The sequence below is a fragment of the Hyperolius riggenbachi genome, chromosome 10 (genome assembly GCF_040937935.1).
Source record: "Hyperolius riggenbachi isolate aHypRig1 chromosome 10, aHypRig1.pri, whole genome shotgun sequence".
NCBI classification, from domain to species: Eukaryota; Metazoa; Chordata; class Amphibia; order Anura; family Hyperoliidae; genus Hyperolius; species Hyperolius riggenbachi.
In genome coordinates, this window is record NC_090655.1 from 28,997,933 (window position 1) to 29,022,062 (window position 24,130).

The 24,130-nt window shown below is 44.5% G+C and overlaps 1 protein-coding gene across 1 annotated transcript in view; it reads left to right on the forward strand.

Annotated features, from left to right (window-relative positions):
* Positions 1 to 24,130, forward strand: part of LOC137536634 (alpha-2-macroglobulin-like) — a 143,179-nt gene that overhangs the window by 63,912 nt on the left and 55,137 nt on the right. Inside the window, exons 17-20 of the mRNA XM_068258884.1 lie at positions 3,887 to 3,965; positions 16,922 to 17,147; positions 18,664 to 18,784; positions 23,374 to 23,495. Of these exons, the coding sequence (XP_068114985.1) occupies positions 3,887 to 3,965; positions 16,922 to 17,147; positions 18,664 to 18,784; positions 23,374 to 23,495 (548 nt within the window). The remainder of the gene's footprint in view (positions 1 to 3,886; positions 3,966 to 16,921; positions 17,148 to 18,663; positions 18,785 to 23,373; positions 23,496 to 24,130) is intronic.

Here is a 24,130-nt window from a genome sequence, read left to right on the forward strand (position 1 = left end):
CTTACAGCAGGTAGTAGAAATCTGACAGGTTTTAGAATTGTCCATCTACTCATGGGGGATCTCAAGTTTTTTTTTTTATTTTCAAAAGCTCTTAGTAAATGGCAGTTGCTCCGTCCAATAGCCAAAAGAAGTGTGCAACAAGCAAGGAGGCGGGCCAGCATCTTTGTATAAATCGTTTTCAGAGAGTGCCTTTATAAACAATAAAGGCCATGCTGAGAATCCCCCATGAGAAGATGGACAAGTCCAAAACCTGTCGGCAACATAGGAAAAAACTAATTTATGGCTCATTTTACTCTGGAAGAAATGTACTTATTATGTGTATGTGTTTACATATATTTAAAATTTTACAATTTTTTTGCGATAGTGGTCCTTTAAAGGATACCTGCAGGATGCAATAAATATAATGAACTTTAAAAATATATGATACTCTAACGTTTTATCAGAAATAGAAAATACTGGTGCACAATGCCATTGCTAGGCCTTTACAGTCAGTTACAGTATTGATTCAACTAGTTGTCCAACCAAAAAGGGACTTCACTCTTGAGTAATAGCTACTCCTGGATTGGTATCTTCCCATACCTCGTTGGTATGAAAGAACTGTAGAATATTAGCTTGCTGGCACTGATGTCAGCAACAGAGACTAGTAGTAGGAAGGTACAGAGCGACACACTTATCCTAATAGTTCTTTGGGTGCACGACCTAGAGTGTTAAGCAACACCCCAGTAATCCAAGTAGTAAAGATGGTTGGTCAGCACACCAGCTTCTCAATAAGCGTAATTTATTTCCAGATCACATGTCAACACTTAACTTAACAATTGTTTCGGGGCCACTCAGGGTCCCCTTCTTCAGAACAGTGAAGACAAAAAAAAAGCAACAGAGACTAAGGAAGTCAGTTGACAGTCTCTGTTTCACCACACACCTCAGGGATGAGCAGAAACTACGCAAGTGCTAATTTACGCATCGTAGTCCACATCTACGCATCGTAGTTTGTAGGTGAAATTTCAAAACTACGCTTACGGTACTTCGCTACGCATAGCTTACGCCTACTATGCATACTTAACATCTGTATTGCGTAATGAACTACGAATGCATTACTCGCGTCAAATTTTACGCATTCGATTGTATGCTTACAAATTTACGCATTGGAAAAGGGAATGTACGCATAGAAGAGTTCCCGGTATAAGCAATTAAAGGGAATTAATGCGTAAAATTTTCTGCATACGGGCATAAGCATCCGCATACACTACGCTTCGTACTACGCGTAATTGCGTATTTTAACGCGAAGTCTACGAAATGCATACGAAGCGAATATTTGATTTCGAAGCCTTAGTTTTGGCGAAGCGTAATTGCGTAAAACTACACGTAGTTCCAGCGTAGCGAAGTTGACTGACTACGACCAACTGGCCAGTTATTTCTAATGTACAAATATGATAACAATTCGATATCTGGTGTCATTCAAGGGATACCTACAAAACAATTGTTCATCTGTAATACAAAAAAAAAAAAAAAGTTGGATGTTTGTTCACTTGTTCTAAACTGTTTTTTTTTTTACTTGAAAATTAATAGAATTTATTGTAACAAAAAAAACAAACATACCTAAATTGGAGATCAAAATGCACAAGGGGAACACCTTTTAATTAGTAATAGTAAGCATGGGTTCAATAAAGAGAATAAAATACACAAAATTAGTCCACATAGAAATGACATAAACACATAAGCGTGATTTTTGATTCTGTATATGCGTTCTGTAGATGAAAAGTAACCAGTGATAGCACTTAGTTTACGTCACATAACTTATCATTATTAGGTATTGCCATTGAAAGCATCAGTTAAAGAGTAACTGTCAGGCTGCAGAAGCTAATTTAAACCTCTATTCTCCTGTGTTAAACAGTTTAGAAGGAAGCTCAAAAGCCATTAGTGAAGATAAACATTTCAGTTACCTTTGATGTGTGCTTATCTTAACCTCTGTTATAGACCCATAAAGACGCAAGCCGCAGCTAAACTGCAAAGCATTCTGGGGCCCTCCCCTCGGCTGCTAATGAGACGGTACAGCAGCTTGTGTAATCAGTACAGAGCGTAGCACTGATAAATCTCCGGGCAGACTACACTGCAGGAGTCAGCTATTGTTCCTAGCCACATGGCTCATTAATATTCACTGCACACCGTGTTGTTCAAGAACGAGTGTATCTGTGATCAGAAGCAGGCAGGACATGACGACACATTTGGCTTCACAAACATGGAGCCTGCCATGAGCTGTCAGGAGCATCTATCTCTGCATATACTATATACAAATTCTGTGAAATCCAAACGTGGACAGTGAAATGCATATGTAATGTAAGTACAGCCAATCTTTAGCTACTGATATATGTGTTTATTTTCTCTGAGACCCTATACCTAACAGCTCCTCTTTAAAGAGAAACCGTAAATAAGAATTTAACTTCATCCCAATCACAATCAGTAGCTGATACCCCCTTTCCCATTAGAAATATTTTCCTTTTCATAAACGGGTCATCAGGGGGCTCTGTATGGCTGATATTGTGGTGAAACCCCTCCCACAGTGTGATGTCAGGACCATGGATCTGACATCACACCGTGGGAGCCTTGTTGCATAGTGGGAAATAACAGCTATTTACAGCTGTTTTCAGCTGCCAAAAAAGCCAGCAGCATCTCCTTCCAGTGACATCACCTGCCTGCAGTAAAAATGTCACCATGTGATGAATGTCAGAATGTAAATCAGGGAGAGGAAAGATTTTACAATAGGCAAACACTGACTAAATCATGTATACATACTAATTATTGTAAAAATAAAGCACTTTTTTATTACATGATTTTCACTGTTTATTCATTCTTTACGAATTGGGTACAGAAAGTGTGTTGGCGAGAGAGAAAGACTTTTATCTAGTCTAATACTTTGCATGTCTGTCTAGTTGTCAGAATATCTTGATAGGTAGAGGTAGCCAGTCTAGAAGACAAGGGTACATGTGCAATTCAATTTTTCTCCTGAGTTTTTGCCTAAGTGATATGTTCAAACTTTTTATTTTCAATAAAATGGCTTTTAAATCACCAGCAAGCAAGAAAATACCCCAAATAATTTTGACAGTACATTTTCATCTACTTTTTGGCACTTTTTCAATTGAAAAGTGCTGAAAAGTTATTTTAAAAAAGAGGTTAGCAATTTTTCTCCTAGGAGAAAATTCAGGAGAAAAGTGAATTGCATATGGGCCAATTTGTCAAAATTTGAGATCCTTTTACTCAACCTCGTGTGTTGTTTGTCTTTCCACCTCCACTCCCCTGAACTATTGTTGCTGCCTTCACATTTCAGTAACTTATTTATATACCTTTAATTAGGTTTTTTTTTACTTTCTCTCGTGCTGCTTTTAGATGCGTTGCAATTAGCGCAACCCACATTACCTAGATAGCACATGCTACACTATAACTGTATCTTGCGTTACCCTGGCAACATAGGGGTTAACTGGGTAACATGGGTCAGACTAATTGTGTAACGTTCGCTACCTAACTACCAGCAGCACCAGTAAAAAATTGCTGTGCACTCTCTGCACAAACCAGTTTTACCAACATATGGCGGAATGCTCCTTATGGCCACATATTGGGAAGACAAGCCACTTTGTCCACAGCTGCTCTGTTAACATAAAGGGAAAATTCATAGATAAAGCAGCTTGATAGCAAAACATTCCCTCTAGTGGTCGGAGGAACAGCCAGAACATATGTAAACCAGCTCACTTTGGTCTTCATCTTTTACCAGATTGGGATGTGGATATTGGACTAATGCATGTTGTATCGGTATTATTTTTAATCTGACCTCACTCAGTAGCTTTTTGTTGCTTTGCAGTATTTTTGCTTTAACTTTTTAATCTGTATTTTCTAGGTAAAAAGGAGGAGAAAAGGGAGCATCGCACAAGGTCTAAATTCCCAGACACCTGGCTGTTTGATTTAGTGGAAGTGGAGTAAGTACTATTTTATGATTATTTAAAGAACACCCGAGGTGACATGTGACATTATGAGATAGACATGTGTATGTATAGCACCAAGCATAGAAATGACTATGCTGTGTTCCTTTTTTTCTTTCTCTGCCTGAAAGAGTGAAAGATCAGGTATGCAACTGACAGTTTCTTCAAGGGTCAGGACTGGGTCGGACTATAGCATAACCCTCACTGATAAGGGTGAGGGTAATAATTACATCCATAACTTACTTTCCTAGCAGTAAATGGCTTATGAGAGCAGAAAAGCGATAGAAATGGTCAATAGTTCATAGATTTTAGCTCTTGTATACTTCAGTGAATGTGCCATTGCGCAGAGACAACTAAGCAGTAAAAACACTGTATACAATAAAACTGCAAAATATCTAAAAAATAATTTGTTTTAGGAGTAGGAGGATAGATACAATTGTTTATCTCATCATTGACAGTGACTGTCAGGTAGGTATATGCAGTGATGGGTATTACAATGTGCACCTGTCACACACAGACAGGTACCAGACAGGCACAGTGACACTGCGTGCGCTCACGTAGGTAGGTGGGTGCACTGAAGTGAACAACAGGTAGGTATATGCTGTGATGGGTAGAGATGGCCCAAACAGTTTGCCTGCTATGGTTCGATTTGCCTCCTATACTACATCATTAGGGTCAACTTTGGCCCTCTACATCACAGTCAGCAGGCACATTGTAGCCAACCAGGCTACACTAACTCCTGGAGCCACCCCCCCCCCCCTATAAAAGGCAGGCAGCGTCAGGCATTGGACTCACTCGTGTGCCTGCAGTAATTAGAGAAAGGAAAGCTGCTGCAGACTCTCATAGGGAAAGCTTAGTTAGGCTCTTGTAGGCTTCTTAGCTTGCTCCTTGTTGATTCTTATTGTTAAAAAAGCACCCCTCAACAGCTCTTTTGAGAGCTAATGTTGTTCTTGTGATCCAATTTTTTTTTCGTGTGTGTGTCCCACTGACATTTGTGTTGCATAGACAGCCTTGGTAATTCCTACTGTGTGTGCTACTGCCAACCAGGCCCAGCACATTCAGAGACTACCTGTGTGTGTGACAGGTGCACATTGCAATACCCATCACTGCATATACCTACCTGTTGTTCACTTCAGTCACTGCACCCACCTACATATGTGAGTGCCCGCAGTGTCACTGTGCCTGTCCGGTACCTGTCTGTGTGTGACAGGTGCAAATTATAATACCCATCACTGCATATACCTACCTGACAGTCACTGTTTTTCTATCATTGAGCTACCACAGCCCGTCGACCATATGGGCTTGAAAACCGCCTCGGCCTGCACTCTGGCCATGGTGCACACCAGTCCAGCATGGCCGTCACTACACAAACAGCTGTTTGCAGGGTATTACACAGTGAGCTTGGTGTGTCAGTGTGAAGCAGTACTCTAATAATACTCCCTGATTGATGTATACACATGCAAGATGTTTTAAAGCACTTTAGGCCTCCAATTTAGCATGCAATGTGATTTCTGCCCTTAAAACGCTGCTTTGCGTCAAATCCAGATTTTTCCCTGCGACTTTTGACATCTGTCCCACTCATCCATGCAAAAACTCAGATGTTAGACCCCTTGAAACATCTTTTCCATCACTTTTGTGGCCAGCATAAGTGTTTCTAGTTTTCAAAGTTCGCCTCCCCATCGAAGTCTATTGCAGTTTGCGAAAGTTCGCGCGAATCGAACGGAAGTCGGAGGTTCGGGCCATCTCTAGTGATGGGTATTACAATGTGCACCTGTCACACACAGACAGGTACCAGACAGGCACAGTGACACTGTGTGCGCTCACGTAGGTAGGTGAGTGCACTGAAGTGAACAACAGGTAGGTATATGCAGTGATGGGTATTACAATGTGCACCTGTCACACACACAGGTAGTCACTGAATGTGCTGGGCCTGGCAGTGGCACACACAGTAGGAATTACTAAGGCTTTCTATGCAACACAAGTGTCTGTGGGACACACACACACACAAATAGATCACAAGAACAAGATTAGCTCTCAAAAGAACTGTTGAGGGGTGCTTTTTTTTAGCAATAAGAATCAGCAAGGAGCAAGCTAAGAAGTCCACAAGAGCCTAACTAAGCTTTCCCTGTAGGTCTCTGCACAACAGCTCTCCCTTCTCTAATTACTGCAGGCACACAAGTAAGTCAAATGGGTGACGCTGCCTGCCTTTTATAAGGGGGGATGGGGCTCCAGGAGAGTGTGTTGCCTGATTGGCTACAATGTGCTTGCTGACTGTGATGTAGAGGGTCAAAATTGACCCTCATGATGCACTATGGGGGGGAATCGAACTTCCGGAAAAGTTTGCGGTTCTCCGCGATCGCGAACCCCGGAAGTTCGCCAGTTTCCGTTTGCCGGCGAACCGTTCGGGCCATCTCTAAATACAAGCACAGCCCACTGTTTTGATCGGTAAGTCCTTCGTCAAGCTGCTTTTCAGCTACATGTCATGCCCTATTTTTCCTATCCTCTATCAGTGGTTGGATTTATTTTGCACTGACAAACTACTGTATTGCATGACTTCCTCATTGATTAGCATCTGTCAATACCTGCTGGAAGTTTTACATCACTTCCTGTAGGGTGTCAACCATCCATCTACCCCCAACTGTAGACCTCCTGAATAGGTCTCTTTAAAATATTTTCATGAATGCACTTGGCGCTTGGAATTAGATGACGAAGTTGAGCAATAAGAGCTTCTATGGTGCTTTTAATGTCCTGGGGTCAGGGTCAGTGCTTAATAAAGCATTTCATACTATATATTTCTTCTGCTTAGTGTTATAAAATTATTTTCAATGTGTGCGTGCGCTTAAGAGCCAATGGGTCATATTCTATTAGCTTTTCTCCTGAGTTAATAATAATATTTTGCCTTATCTAAAAAGTATTTTCTCAGTACTTAGTAATTTAAAATGTACTAAAAAGTAGGTAATAAGGTGATTTTAAATGGGGTTGATTGGAACAGCCAAATTCCAAATTCGTCTGAATTCAGTGTTCTGCCGGCAAATTGCACATTTTGATTTCTGATTTTCGTGTTCTGAAGGCAACACATTTTTTTTTCTGGAACAAATATTTTTGGCACATAGTGACACCAACAAAATGGCCACCATGTAATCCCTGGTCCCTAGAGGCCACGTTAGAGTGGCAGAACAAGCAGTTTTCACATGGATCAGGGGTCCAGGGGACCAGGGCAGGGTATGCTCTGGTGTCCCCTTGACCCCCATTCATATGAAAAAAATGCTCATTCTGCCACTTAAGTGTGGCCTCCGGGGACCTGGAAATCTGGCGGACATTTTGCTGACATCAATGTGGGCTGAAAATTCTTGCTTTAGAAGCCAATTTTCACCATGTTAATGCTATTTTCTGAAAATTCTTGTTTCTGAAGCCAAGTTTTAGAACAGAAGGCGATACTAGTGTAAGTGTATAACAGTGTAAATTCAGAGTTTCCTGATTTTACTCGAATTGGACGAATTCCGATGTGGAACTTCAGAACTTAGAACTGTCCCAATCCGAAAGCTCAACCCTAAAATCAAACTTATTTTGAGTATGTTTTTGCTTGGTGGGTACTTTAAAAGTATTTTATTGATAAGGTTTAAAAATATCTACTCTGAGAAAACTCATGAGAAAAGTTAATTTAGTTTTCTCCTAGGTGATATTTTCACACCTTTGGTACCCTTTTAAAATTTTACAATGCTCAAAAGTTATCTTAAAGAGAATATGAAAATGATCTTCTAGGAGATAACTCGGGAGGCTTCCCCCTCCTGAGGTAAGTATCCCCCCTAAAAAAAAGGCTGTAGCAAAATCCACAGGTTTGCTTTAAGTAGTAAGGAAATTTCTCAAACGGACTTACAGGGTACCAGAGCCCAAATGTAGATGTGAAATGGGGGGAACTGGTATGTATGGTGAGCTTTCCTGATGCTCACCGCTCCCCCCGTTCTTCATTCTGCCTGCTCATTTACATGCAATTGTCATGTTGTCCCTATCTCTTTGCCGACCCGGTCAGGATTATTACGCGTTACTACCATGCCTGCACACGTACTACAACCTGGGCCCCGGCCCACTCTGCACAATCCCAATGACGTCACATGCATGCACAGAGCAGTCCCAGGCGGAGAACGCATGCTATAGTACGCATGCAGGCATGGTAGGAACGTGATAATCCCAACCGGGTCGGCCAGGAGATGGGAACAACATATTTGCAGGGAAACGAGCAGCCAGAAGGGAGAATGGGGGGAGTGGTAAGCATCAGGAAAGCTCACCATACATCACCACTATAGAAAAAGGCACTCCACAGGCTTCAAACTTGCGGCTGTGATTTATTGAGCAAGACACACTACATTTTACGAGTCTCCTGACCCTTCCTCAAGTGTCAGGAGACTCGTAACATGTAGTGTGTCTTGCTCAATAAATCACAATCACAAGTTTGAAGCTTGTAGAGTGCCTTTTTCTATAGTGGTGAAGTATTTGTTTGGCAGGAGTGGTGGACCTGCAGAGAAAGAGCACCGGCATACACTACCTAATCAAGGTGAGCTTTATCTGAGCACCAAGGAGGAGATTGTGCAAACTCACCATCAGTGGTGCTCAGCAGAGCTCGAATATTCGAGTAGCTCGAATATTCGAGCTCTTTTTCAGCTATTCGAGCTCGGTATTCGAGCTCCGAATAGCTGGAGCTATTCGAATGGGCTATCCGAGTACACTCGAATAGCCCATTCACTATTCGAGCTATTCGAGCAACTCGGCGCTATTCGAGCTCGGTACCGAGCTCGAATAGCGTCATAGCCCAGATTGATGTCCTTAGAGCCAATCAGAGGGCTCCCAGGCCCTCTGACGGCAGCCAATCACAGAGGGGGACCCTGGCCAGCCCCTACCCTATAAATAGCGGCCGCCATGTTCCGTTTCTCCATGCTTGCCTGAGACTTGTACAGAGAGAGAGTTGCTCCTTTGTGCTTTGGCTTAGCAAGTGCTCTATTGTGATCATTTACCTAGCGTTTTTGCTCACCTACACCTGCCATATACACCTATATTGTTGTTAGTTAGATAGACATTGTATTTTAGTTAGTAGCTTGTGTGTTACATTAGAGACAGGCAGCTGCTGCAAGCTTACAGGTTTAGGCCTCAGGGGGGCCTTGCCTCTGTGGGCAGCTGTCCTCTGTTTATTTCTCTCATCTATACCAGTATTTCTGCTGTCCTTTACTAATAGTATTGTAGTTATACTGTACTAGGAGTAGGACACTCACTGACTGTCACTGTTTATAGGCTACTAGCTAGCTCCTGCGTGTGTGCACTCACTCACTGTCTGTGTGTACACACACTCTATTTCCTTCTGATTACTGATAGATTATTGTTAGTTAGTTGTACTTACTTACTACTTACTCTTACTGTACCCGTAGGGACACTCACTGTCACTGTTCATATAGGCTACTAGCTCCTGCGTGTGCGCACTGCACTCACTGTCTGAGTGTACACACACAACACACACTCTATTTCCTTCTGATCGCTGATTGATTATCGTAATTAGTTAGTTCTACTTACTGTTACTACTTACTCTTACTGTACTAGGAGTCTAGGACACTCAGTCACTGTCCATAGGCTACTAGCTCCTGCGTGCGTGCACTCACTGTCTGAGTGTACACACACCCACACTCCATTTCCTTCTGATCGCTGATTGATTATTGTAATTAGTTAGTTCTACTTACTGTTACTACTTACTCTTACTGTACTAGGAGTCTAGGACACTCAGTCACTGTGTTCATAGGCTACTAGCTCCTGCGTGCGTGCACTCACTGTCTGAGTGTACACACACCCACACTCCATTTCCTTCTGATCGCTGATTGATTATTGTAATTAGTTAGTTCTACTTACTGTTACTACTTACTCTTACTGTACTAGGAGTCTAGGACACTCAGTCACTGTGTTCATAGGCTACTAGCTCCTGCGTGCGTGCACTCACTGTCTGAGTGTACACACACCCACACTCCATTTCCTTCTGATCGCTGATTGATTATTGTAATTAGTTAGTTCTACTTACTGTTACTACTTACTCTTACTGTACTAGGAGTCTAGGACACTCAGTCACTGTGTTCATAGGCTACTAGCTCCTGCGTGCGTGCACTCACTGTCTGAGTGTACACACACCCACACTCCATTTCCTTCTGATCGCTGATTGATTATTGTAATTAGTTAGTTCTACTTACTGTTACTACTTACTCTTACTGTACTAGGAGTCTAGGACACTCAGTCACTGTGTTCATAGGCTACTAGCTCCTGCGTGCGTGCACTCACTGTCTGAGTGTACACACACCCACACTCCATTTCCTTCTGATCGCTGATTGATTATCGTAATTAGTTAGTTCTACTTACTGTTACTACTTACTCTTACTGTACTAGGAGTCTAGGACACTCAGTCACTGTGTTCATAGGCTACTAGCTCCTGCGTGCGTGCACTCACTGTCTGAGTGTACACACACCCACACTCCATTTCCTTCTGATCGCTGATTGATTATTGTAATTAGTTAGTTCTACTTACTGTTACTACTTACTCTTACTGTACTAGGAGTCTAGGACACTCAGTCACTGTGTTCATAGGCTACTAGCTCCTGCGTGCGTGCACTCACTGTCTGAGTGTACACACACTAAATTTACTTGTGATTACTACTGATTATTGTAACTGCTAGTTGTACTTCCTGACTGTTACTACTTACTTACTGTACTAGGGGACACTCACTCAGTCACCTCACCAACCAACCCACTCCATTAAAGTACCCCACTTTTCACCCGCCCTTTTACAAAACTTTTGTCTATACGCCCAAAACATTTAAGATGTCTGGAAGTGGCAGCCAGCGCGGTTTGGGCAAGGGGAAGGGCAGCAAGGGAATCAGGAGGAGAGGGAGCAGCATTGTGGCAAGCCGCGGCCGCGGGCGCGCCACCATGCACAGTTCCGCAGCAGCAGCAGCAGCGTCAGTGGCTAACATTCCTCCCATAGCCACTGGCCGTGGACGCCTTGGGCGCCGCCCAGCAGGAGCATCTGCAACTCACGCTGCAGAGACACAGCAGCAGCAGCGTGTAGCACCTGCTCCCATTTTCCTCCAGCCGGGTCGGAAATGTCCCATTGAGGAAAAGGATGCAGACACTGTGGTGCAACTCATGACGGAGGATGAGCAGCCCACCATCAGCTCTGCATCCGAGGCCTCCACCCTCACCACCACCACCACCCCTGTTCGCAGCAGCCGCCCAGCAGGGTCTGGGGAGGAGGCCAGTTCACCGTCACTCGCCGACCTGTCATTCAGCAGTCTTTTGACCCCAGGCATCATGAGTAAATTGTCTGCTGTTGTTGGCGATCTTGAGGAGGAGATGCTGATGGGCACTTTGGGGGATGAGGGATTGGACAGCAAGACTGTGGCGACAGTCAAGCAGCCCATCCATGCATCAGGAGAGGAGTTTGGGGGGTCCTCATCCCAGCAGGACATGTTTCAGGAGGGGGAGGATGATGATGACCCGGTGACAGACAGAGACTGGGTGCCACCACCTCCAGGGGATGTCGTCCTCAGCAGCTCTGAGGAGGAGGAGGAGGATGCTCTTGTGGGCCTTGCAAGGAGGCGCATCATTGCAAGCATTGGCAGCAGCAGTAGGCAGGTCCCACAGCCTGCTGGTGTCTCAGGCTCAGCAGCAGCAGCAGCAGCATCTGCCAGTACCACCACCAGCCGCACCCAAGCCCCCCAAGCCCCCCCCCAACCACCACAGGGAGACAGGCAGCAGCGCTTCCATGCCGTAGGGGGATGTTTAAGTCACCAATCTGGCGATATTTCACCATGCCCACTGTGTACAGCAAGTACGCCACTTGCAACCACTGTCAGCGGAAGTTGAGCAGAGGTGCAGACCCCTTAAAGTTCTGCACCAGCTCGCTCATCAACCACCTTGCGGCTAAACATTTCCACCAGCATGAGGAGTTCCAGAGGCTGAAGGCATCTGGTGCTGGCAGTGGCACCACACCCATCACTGCACAGCCTTCAGCAGCAGCAGCAGCAACAGCAGCCACCCGCCCTCCTGCTCCTCCAGCAGCACCAGCAGGAGTGCGGAAACGCACTGCTCCTCCCCCCTCTGCAACTCCTGCCGCCGACACTGAGGCCTGTTCTGGCAGCCAGTCCTCAGTGGCCTCCTCTGCTGTGTCTGCTGATTCCCGTGTCAGCAAAAGGCCACGCCAGAGCCTTTTGAGCGAGTCCTTCCAGGGGGTGGTTAGGGCTCTGCCTCCCAGCAGCCGTCGCGTGCGGCAGCTGAACGGCTTGCTGGCACGGGCCATGTGCTCCCAACTCCTGCCGTACACGCTCGTGCAGGAGGGGAGCGACATTCGTGCGCTGCTTGCTTGCGCAGCCCCAGACTGGCAGCTCCCCAGCAGACACTTCTTTGCCCGCAAGGCCATTCCTGCACTGCACCGCTTTGTGATGGCCAATGTGGAGCGAGGGCTGGAGCACGCGGTTGGTGAAAGGGTCCACGTCACCATGGACTCCTGGAGCAGCCGCTTCGGGACAGGCCGCTACCTGTCCTTCACTGTCCACTGGGTCAGCTTGGTGGAAGGGGGTGAGGATGGGAGAGCAGCAGCGGGCACAGCAGCAGCAGCAACACAGTGGGTGGTGCCACCCCGCAGGCTCAGGGGAACTGCAGCAGGTTCCTCCGATCCTCTGCCATCCTCCGGCACACCTGGCCAAACCCCCCGCCTCAGCAGCAGCGTGAAGGCCCGCCACTGCCAAGCGCTGCTGCACTTGGTCAGCCTTGGGAAGACCAAGCTGACGGCAACCCATGTGTTGGCCAAACTCCAGGAGCAGGAGAGGATTTGGCTGACCCCCAGAGGCCTCAGAGTCGGAGAGGTGGTGGCCGACAATGGGGCCAATCTGGTTGCCGCAATAGACAGGGGAAACCTGACCCACATCCCCTGTCTTGCCCACGTGCTGAACCTGGTGGTGCAGAAGTTCCTGCGCACCTACCAGGGGATGGGCGAACTGCTGGAAACGGCAAGGAATGTTGTGCGTCACTTCCGGCGCTCGGCTGCAGCCTGTGCGAGCCTGGAAGACGTGCAAAAGGAGCTGGATCTGCCACGCCATCGGCTGATCCTTGACGTTCCGACTCGCTGGAACTCCACCCTGGCGATGTTGGAGCGTCTGGTTGAACAGAGGCGCGCTGTCAAACAGTACCTTGCCCTGGCCACTGTTTCCGCAGCTCAGAGAAGGGACAAGACCAGCAACTTCCCGTCCATCGTCCCCGATGATGACTGGAGGCACATGCAGCAGGTGTGCTTAGTGCTGGCTCCCTTCCTGCAGGCCACAAACATGGTGAGCAGGGACCATGCTATGGTCTGCGAGTGGGTGCCCCTGGTTTCTCTGCTGAACAGGGCCCTCGATGCTTTGCTGGAACAGGGAGCGGCAGCCTTGGACCAGCAGGAGCGGCAACCAGCTGCGCAGTCCACCTCTGAGGGGGAGGAGGAGGAGGACTTGGTGGAGGTCCCTGACCTGGCTGCTGATGAGGGGGATCAGCACAGCGCAGCTGAGTTGGTGCGGGGGTGGAGAGAGGATGAGGCGGCAGAGGAGGAGGATGAGGACAGCACTGACGTCGATGTGCCAGCAGACGTGGCCCGCCTCTTCCCAATGGCAGCGCACATGCTGACGTGCCTGCGCAGGGACCCCAGGGTGATCCAGATGAAGCAGAGGGAGGACATCTGGATCAGCATTATGTTGGACCCACGCCTCAAGGGGAAGTTGAGCCAGTTCCTGCCGCCTGCAGGAGGAGACCCAGCGCAACAAATAAGGAGCTTGCAGCAGGCCCTTGTTGAGCGCTTGGAGGAAGCCTTCCCCCAGCCTTCCACCCCCACTGTCCAGCAGCCAGCACAGAGGCAGCAGCAGGTGCCTGCATCCAGCAGCAGCAAGCGCCCCACAGACCTGCTGTCTCTCAGCCACGAGCTCTACAGGACTGTAGAGGCTCCGGCAGCAGTGACTAGAGAGGAGATGCATGCAGCAGCATCCTCCTCTGGTCACAGCCAGCGCCTGACCCGCATGGTGGCTGACTACATGGGGTCGTACAGCGGGCTTGACAGCGATGCCCCTGTTGATCCCATGGAGTATTGGGTCAAGCGCATGGAGATCTGGAGCGAGCTGGCGCAGTACGCCCTGGAAGTGCTGTCCTGCCCCCCTTCCAGCGTGCTGTCCGAGCGCTGCTTCAGTGCAGCTGGTGGCGTGGTCACCGAGAAACGCTCACGTCTGTCTCACAAGTCTGTGGACAGACTGACGTTTCTCAAGATGAACCAGGCGTGGGTGGAAGGCGAGTTCCTGGCCCCTGTTGTCGGCGAGAGGGGGACATGAACTGGCTGCCGGAACCATCGTTAATGTGCCTTACCACCCTTTACCACCTCCTGGCTCCTGCTCACTAAGCCAGCCTGGTTCACTTTGACTATTACGTCGCCTGCAGCCACACATTTTACACCTACAGTGGGCTGCTGTGTACTGCCCTTCTGCTGTCTGTCTGTGTTTCCCACTGCCAGGGTACACAGAATTACCTTCTGCTGCCACTCTGCCACCAGCTATTACGTCAAACAATAGCTATATTGGTTGCAAAACCAAAACCAAACAAACCATTAAAAAAAAAAAAAAGGTTTAATTTTTCTGAGGTGCCCGGGTTGAAAACTGTGTTGTCCCAGTTGTGTATTGGACACAATGTGGGCTGCACGACCGCTGTCTGGGACCTCCTGTTGTGTTTATTTACAGCCCTGGTATCACCGCTAGGTACCAGGGCTATTATGTCACGCTGCCTACCTGCTGCCACACTCACACTGCTCCTCCATACCTCCTCCTGCTGCTGCTGCTGCTGTCTGTCTGTCTGTGTTTCCCACTGCCAGAGTACACAGATGATTTACCTTCTGCTGCCACTCTGCCACCAGCTATTACGTCAAACAATAGCTGCTCGCCTACTCCTCCATTCCTCCTCCTGCTGCTGCTGTCTGTCTGTGTTTCCCACTGCCAGGGTACACAGATGATTTACCTTCTGCTGCCACTCTGCCACCAGCTATTACGTCAAACAATAGCTGCTCGCCTACTCCTCCATTCCTCCTCCTGCTGCTGCTGTCTGTCTGTGTTTCCCACTGCCAGGGTACACAGAATTACCTTCTGCTGCCACTCTGCCACCAGCTATTACGTCAAACAATAGCTATATTGGTTGCAAAACCAAAAACCAAAAAACCATAAAAAAAAAAAAAAGGTTTAATTTTTCTGAGGTGCCCGGGTTGAAAACTGTGTTGTCCCAGTTGTGTATTGGACACAATGTGGGCTGCACAACCGCTGTCTGGGACCTCCTGTTGTGTTTATTTACAGCCCTGGTATCACCGCTAGGTACCAGGGCTATTATGTCACGGCGAGCTGCCTGCCTCATTGACTGCCTGCTGCCACACACTCATCCTCCTCCTCCTGCTGCTGAATTTACCTCCTGCTGTCTTTGTGTTTCCACTGCCAGGGAGCACATACAATGGCGCTTCCAACATGCGTGCGCCCACCAGCTATTTGTTACGCTCAAAAATAGCTGCATTTCTTAAAAAAAAAAATTGAAAAGAGAAATACGTGAAGAAGAAGAAGACGATATTGAAAAGGAAGGAGAAGATGAAGATGAAGAAGAAGAAGAAGATGAAGAAGAAGATGAAGAAGATGATGAAGAAGAAGATGAAAAAGAAGAAGAAGATGAAGAAGAGGAAGAAGAAGAAGATGAAGAAGAAGAAGAAGATGAAGAAGAAGATGAAGAAGAAGAAGAAGAAGATGAAGAAGATGATGAAGAAGAAGAAGAAGAAGAAGAAGAAGAAGAAGAAGAAGAAGAAGAAGAAGAAGAAGAAGAAGAAGATATAGAAGAAGAAGAAGATATAGAAGAAGAAGATCGAGAAGAAGAAGAAGAAAGATAAAGAAGAAGAAGAACAAGTATATACAGTAACACTACTGAACAAAATTAAGGACACAACTTCTCTTTCCACATTTTTTTTTAAAGGAACATCCCCACATAATCACTTGCTGTTGTTACTTGGAAAAAAAGAGGTTTCTTGCATCATTCACCCTCAAAACAAGTGTTGGAAGCTATTTAAGGCCAATTCGAATAGTCAGCTCGAATAGTTAGCTCGAATACCGACTCGAATAGTGAGCTCGAAGTCCGAGGTCGAATCGAATAGTAAAAATTATTCGACTCGAATATTCGACTGACCTCGAATAATTTACTATTCGAATTCGACCAAACTCGAATTTTAAAAAGGGGTATTTGAGCATCACTGCTCACCATACATACCTGCTCCCCACATTTCACATCTACGTTTGGGCTCTGGTATCCTTTAAAGGGAAGGTTCAGGGACACTAAAAAAAAAATCGAAATCCACTTACCTGGGGCTTCCTCCAGCCCTGGCAGGCAGGAGGTGCCCTCGGCGCCGCTCCACAAGCTACCGGGGGTCTCTGGTGGCCGACCCGACCTGGCCGGGCCGGCGGCCAGGTCGGGCTTCTTCTGCACTCCATTATGCGTGTCACGCCGGCGCGCTGACGTCATTGGACGTCCTCCGGGCTGTCCCGCGCAGGCTCAGTAGTTCTGAGCCTCCGCAGTACAGCCCGGAGGACGTCCGATGACGTCAGCGCCGGGCTGGAGGAAACCCCAGGTAAGTGGATTTCGATTTTTAATTTTTTTTTTAGTGTCCCTGAACCTTCCCTTTAAAGTCTCTTGCTATCATGGTACCATATTGCAATGTGCTAATCTGAGAGCAACCCATTCTTTCACAAATGTTTGCAGAACAAGTGTACGCATGTGGCTATGGAAAAGATTGGAATACCTGAACTCAATTATTTGGAGAGGCGTCCCAACATGTTTGGCAATGCAGTGCATGTGCAATCATTTTTTCAGATGTGTGTATTTAATTTTCTTTACAGCTCAGAAGGACATGGTGCATTACATCTAACTACACCAGACACTATCACCAAATGGGAATCAGATGCGGTGTGCTTAGGACCATCTGGTATTGGTGAGACCAAAGATGTCAGCGTCACCGCCTTCCAGCATTTTTTCGTTGACCTAATTCTGCCTTCCTCGGTGGTGCAAGGAGAGATGTTTAAAATTGAAACCCAGGTCTACAGCTTTGAGGATAAATGTTATCTGGTAAGATTGTACATTATTTACCAGTGTTACAGCTAGCATGGAGTCTTCTATAAAGACACAGCGATTGGAGCAACGAAATTATCTTTTATCAACGCATGGCTCATACACATGCCCAACATAATGCACAACCAACCGCATAACATGACCAACCACAAGAAAAGTTATTTACAAGACAAGTACGTACACAAGTGCCAATCAACTAAACAACCAACTCACTAAAAACACTGCATGCACAAGCAAAACAACAAACTGCCCAACATGTCCACATTCAAATACAAGAAATTTGTTCAAACAGTTTGTACACACGTGGACAACCTGCATGATGGTTGTGTGGGTTGATGCACTGGATGGATCTGGCAAACCACCTGTTATCAGTTGTCCATCTTGTTGTTTGCCAGTTATACACACGCCCAACTGTCTTCCAACAGACCAAGTATAGAGGATAGTTGGGCAGATTATTTGGACAAATGTACGAGCCTTTAGAATGGGTTGATGAAAAACAAGCATTGTGCTATTGCTATGTTTTTGCTGCAGATAATAGTAATTTCATGGATTGAATCCTGGTGCAAATGTCTAGATGATTTTTTCCAGCATAAACAATTTCTGAATCACAAATCTGGAACAAAAATCCAGTAGGAATATTTGTGATAGATACCTGGACTATCTCATCATTACACTATACAGTATATCACATATATAGTACACTATATTATTATTATTATTATTTATTGTATTTATAAAGCGCCAACATATTATGCAGCGCTGGACAATAAATAGGGATACATACATTGCAACAAGGGGTGACAGAGAGGTAGCAAACGGTTATACATCATAGCACAAGGTGTATAAAATGCGGTTTACAGAGATCCGGCAAAACAAGTACGAGTTAGTCCAAATATGTAAAATTAATAAATTATTCATTGCACATTCCACTTCTTATAATACCAAATACAATAATTTGCAATGGGTAAAAATTGGCTGTTACAGTACAATCATAGTGCATAACAATAAAATACCTGATACACGTTTCGCGGCCAAACCGTTGCTTCTTCAGAGGCTCAACAGGAAATTCTCAGTTTTACACAGAATTTCTTTCAGCTAAAAAACACATAGTTTATGATCAGCAATCATGGAGGCCAGCAGTCAGAAAAAAAGGATGTATATAGCATCCGGGTCTCACAAAACAAGTACTCACTTAGAAAGCCTCTGAACAAGCAACCCCCAGTCTCCTACCATTTGTCTTTGTCTGTAATTCTGTAATGGCACAAATGCATCAGGCCGATCCTGTAATCTCTCACTCAGAACTTGCATTAGGAATTTGGTTGTGACACACTAGGCCTGTGCCAATTTTTATACATTGCAATTTATTGTCTTTTGTATTGCAGAAAGTGGAATGAGCAATAAATAATGAAATTATTATTATAATAATAATTATTATTATTATTATTATTATTATTATTATGTCCCATGTAAGTAAACCTGTGAGATACTTTGTAATTTTATGGTTTTCTAACAGGTGGGTGTGTCCCTGGCTGATTCCGATGGCATTGAAACAAACTCGCCTAAAGAACAAGTCCGATGCGTCTGTGACCATCATTCAACCCATTTCAGCTGGGATGTAAAAGCTACAAAATCAAGTACTATTCAAGCTTGTGTCACTTATAGTTTATATGTTACTCTTCTTCCAGTAGAGATGCAATCTATCCAATGTAGCCTCCTATAGGTATTATAAGGCCTGAATAGGTTTATGTCTCTGGTGAAAGGAAAGAAAATAAGCAAGATGAAATGCAGCTGGTTTGACCTCGGCCCTCATAGACCTAATAACTGGTTATGTACACAGAAGGATCCGCAGACCAAATGCTGGTAGAAAAATGCTGTTTTTTCTTTATTCAAAAAATTCCATGTTGCATAGCAAATAAAACCACATAACTATGACTAAGGGCAGATTGTAAGCCCGACACGCGTCAGTTGAACCCTGTGGTTTTATTTGCTATGCAACATGGAATTTTTTGAATAAAGAAAAAACAGCATTTTTCTACCAGCATTTGGTCTGCGGATCCTTCTGTGTACATTTGTGGACTGGCTTGGCTCTTTTGATCCTGCACCTGCTGGCTAGTTCCTAGGGGGTAGAGCGTTCTGAACTTTTCTATAACTGGTTATGTACACAGCTTGGATTTGGCAGTCTTCCGAATTCTGACTTTGCATCAGAATTTCATAACTTCACATTGGAAGTCGGAATTCTGATTCCACAGAATTCTGAGTCATAAAATCTCAATGTTACGCAAATGATGTTCGCATACAAGCGTTTTTTTTCACACAAATAGCAAACATTTTTACTGAGCATACTCCAGGGGAATATATTTGAGAATTCTATGTGAAAATGTAAAAATTCTAAGCAAAATTCTAACCTATGATAAACATATTTTTACACATTTACCCTAACCATAGTTAATTTAAAGTTTAGGGCGAAAACATATTCACAATATATTCAGAATTCAGAATTTTGTTCATCATTCCTCGTCAAATTCTGGACTTTTATTGCTTCCTCCACTGTTTGGGTCCCTTCATCTCGGGGTGCCAGTGAAAACATAGTGTTGTTGTTTAACAACACCACGTGGTTTGGAATCCGTACGTCCGCATTCAGCACAATTTCAGCACCGGACAAGCAGGGCTGGATGTGTTCTATTTAGCTTTGAAACTTCCTCTTTCCATCTTGGAATCAGGAAGTATCAGAGCTAAATGAAACATACACCCTCCTGCGATGCAGTGTTGAAATGGCTCTGAAAGCAGTAGGAATGCTCATTCGGATTCTGCGGAAATGCAATTTCCGCAATTCTGATCGGAAATTGCATTTCCGCATCGGAATGCGGAAATTGGTAATGCAAGTGCCGTAGGCGGATTTCCGCTGGAAATCGCGGAAATTCCACCCGATTTTAACATCGATTTTCTCAAAAACTATAAGGTCTTTTTGAAAAATGTTTTTTGCATCTTGTTCACAAGATTCAGTTTAAAAAACCCTGACAATTTGGTGTTTCTAGGACTTAAGGGAGCTTTGCTATTAACCACTAAAGTCGGCGGATTTTTACTGTAATGTAAAATGCAGAAAATTTGCATCTGCCTATTTTCTGCATTTTACATTACAGTAAAAATCAGCCGACTTTAGCGGTTAAAAGCAAAGCCCCTGTAAGTCCTAGAAACATGGTTTATTAAACAGAATTTTCTGAACAAGATGCATAAAAAGACCTTATAGTTTTTGAGAAAATCGATGTTAAAGTCAGACGGAATTTCTGCGATTTCCGGCGGAAATACTGCATTGGAATGCGGAAATTGGTAGCGGAAAGCGGAATCGGTAATTGGTACATGACGGAATGCGGATTTACCGCGGAATCAGAAATTGGCATTCCGACCATCCCTAGAAAGCAGTTGTTTGGGTTCTGAACCAGGTGGTCCTGAATTTGAACACGAACACTACAACACTAAAAGGGGCCAGGTTAAAGTGCAGTAGTGTCGATGTCCCCTTATCCTGTGTGGCAGCAATCTATGCCCATTTTATTGCCCACATGATGCTGTTCCCACTCTTCCACTTTATTCTGTTGAAAATTTGTGCAGCAAGGCCATTCTGGAGCATGTTACCAAACAGAGGGATGCACAGGAAAAAGAGGGTCCTTTGATGGGAAGAATGTGTGAGAGAAGGCCATGGGAAGTGAAAGTAAATAGTGATAACCCTAATCTGCTAATTAACATTATGCAGCATTTCACATAAAATTATCAATCATAATAATAATACATAATTATGATTTGGAAATTCTATTGATTTTTCAAAAAGACCTTGTAGTTTTTGAGGAAATAAACATGCAAAGTAAAAATGTTTTTTAAACTAAAAAAAAAATGACAACTTAAAAACTATTTTCCTTTGCATTTTTAAAATTGATTTTCTCAAAAACGACATGGTATTTTTGAATATAAAAACAGTCAGAAAATTCTGGTCTAGTGATTCAGAAGTTATTAGAGGCAGTCAGGCAGACGATCTTTAACGTTTAAGCAAATAGAATTTTAAAGGGAACCAGAGATGAACGATTCACACAAAATAAACATATCAGTTGATAGCTTGTAAAGAATAAATGCTCTACCTGATAATTTTGCCGCTCTGGTGTGCCCTTTTGAGTGCTTTTTATTCATTATTGCTCCAGGAAATATCCAATATGGCCGCCGGCTCATATTCCTTCTGCTTCCAGGTTATGAGGTGTTCTGGATGTGCTGTCTAGGCTATATGAGACTATAGACAAGCAGGGCTGCAGCTGCAGCATTTCTTCTGTGTGCTTTCAACTTCATATTCTGGCATACTGTGTGGCTGCCTGTAGGAAGTGTCTCTCATAGTAATGAAACTGCATACAGTAGATAATGATGACTGGCTGCACAGACAGAGCACACAGATCACACAGCCACACTTGTCTGTTAGACAGAGATTTTTCCTGCAGCAGCAGCCCCTCCCATATCATCAGAGCTCTCAGTATGTAAAGCAGGAAATCTGATCCAGGAGGTGGCAGGCTTGGGCTTGAAAAGACTCCACAAAAGAGTGACTCAGCTATAATGATTCCAGGTCAAACCTCGACTGAATAGTCGGTGGATTCTTATCACAGTTGATAACAGATAGATTAGACTGAGAAGAATAAAACTAAAAGCAGGGTAGGTGTTTACTGTCATGTTCCCACTGATAAATGTAATAAAATACATGAGGGTGCTTCGTCTCTGGTTCTCTTTAAAAAAGAGGTAATAATGCTCCCATAACCTTCTCACTACAGATCCCTGTATGGGCTTATTTCCACTGGGTGACTTATTCCCACTATTCCCTTTAACAATAATTAACAATTAATACATAATAATGAATACATAGTAATATTGGTGACAATACCATGTACGGTGGCTTTGCTATAAACCCAGGGCTCAATTTGCCATAAGCCACTGTAGGCATGTGCCTACAGCCGCCTAATGATGGAAAGGTGGCTCACTCCCCTCCCCAAGTGCCTCCCTCCCTCCTTTCCTATACAAAGTTCCGAGCATGAGAGGTTACTCACTTAGCTCTTGGCATTCCATTGATGATATTTCTCTTCAGCTAGCTGCTTAACTGCTTCCTGTCCACCTAACGCAGGATGTCCCTTGGATGCCTATTGGCATCATCTCGCAAGGACCGAGATTTGATGGGACCTTGCACTCACACGAGTACACTCTCCTGTCACTCTGCACACTGGGACCCCAGTGATCAGCCTGCCAGTCAGCGATCGGTGCTGGCAGGATGTTGGTTATTTTAGCATTTATATAACGCTGACATCTTATGCAGCGCTGTACAGAGTAAAGTCTCGTCACTTAACTGTCCTTCGGAGGGGCTCACAATTTAATCCGTGCCATAGCCTTATGTCAATGTATGTATAGTGTAGCGTATGTATCTTAGTCTAGGGCCAATGAAGGGGGAAGCCAATTTACTTATCTTTGTTTTATTTAATTTTTTTTTTACAAAATTTCTGTCTTTTTTATTAATTAAAAAAAACTATAAATGGCAGCAGCAATCAAATACCACCAAAAGAAAGCTCTATTTGTGAGAAGAAAAGACGGTGAAATTAATTTGGGTGCTAAGTTGTATGACCGAGCTGTAAACCATTAAATTTATGACGTGCTGAATTGTAACTGGTCACTAGGGGGGTATAAACCTCTGGGGCTCAAGAGGTTGATAATGAGGGTACTTCTGGTTACCTAATGCTAAGGGACACCTGTAGCTCTCTATGACGGGCAGAGGTAGTAAGGGAGAAGTGACAGCTGGGACAGCCAGCACACTTGCAGTGCAGTTTGTTGGGGGTTTGTAGGTTCATAGAGGGTGAAGTCTAAGGTGCCAGGACATCTTTGGCTATAGGCTCCAGTGATGTAAATCCAGACCTATATAAAAGTCTGCACTAAATTACGCAAAAATTACAGAGAATTGCGATTTACTGGTACAAACAAAATTTATTTTAATTTTCTCCCAAATGTCCTATTATGATTTTGCATCGTAATTGTGAATTATGATGTAAAATTACAATTATGTAAAATGTGTGCTCGTCACTAAAAGTAAAATCTGTATAGAAGTAGCCTATACTGTTTTCTCTGCAAAGTTATGGGGGGGGGGGGGACTTTTTAATGCCCTCCCCTTTTTTTTTTTTAATGTAAGGAATCTGATCATCATTTTTCTTTTCAGAGGAAGTCAAGATCCACGTTGACAGCGGAGCATTGCTGAGTGAAGGAGAATGCAAAGAGGATCTTACCTTGATAGGATCGGAGCTTAGAGTGGACTCAATTGAGAAAACCATTCGGATCAATGTAAGGATTCAACATGAAAACTGAGTTTTCATTTCATGCAGAAAGAAATGTTGCCCATGAGTCTTTCAGATTTGCTTTAAATAGCAATGGTGCGCTCCCCATTTTGTAGCACACTGCACAACCATCCTGTCTCTTGACTGGCTTCATTGGGATAATTGTATGATTTATATGTTTGAATTAAAAATAGGGGAAAAGGTGCTCACCTCAGCATAGAAGATTCAACAAGGTAAACATTTGAAAAGTATTCTTTAATAATGTACTCCAATAACTGCAACACGTTTCGTGGGACACAGCCCACTTCCTCAGACAGTGGAACTGGAGCAGCTGATCCGTAATCAAAGTGAATGTGGCACCTTTTATGGTGGAGTGTGGAAACTTTTATCTTGTGGAATATTGTATGGGGAGGTGAGTACCTCTTCCCCTAATTTTAATTTAAACATTGTTTTATCCTTTTGCCGCCTCTGTGTTTCTGATACAATTATCCCAATGAAGCCAGTCAAGAGACTGGTTGGTTGTGCAGTTTGGCAGGCACTGCACTACCAGTGTGCAGATCTGCTAGAGGTTTTTGAAGTGCACTGGGCATAAGGGAGGATTACATCAGGATTGATTTTAGTCAGAAATAGTAAAAATGGAAA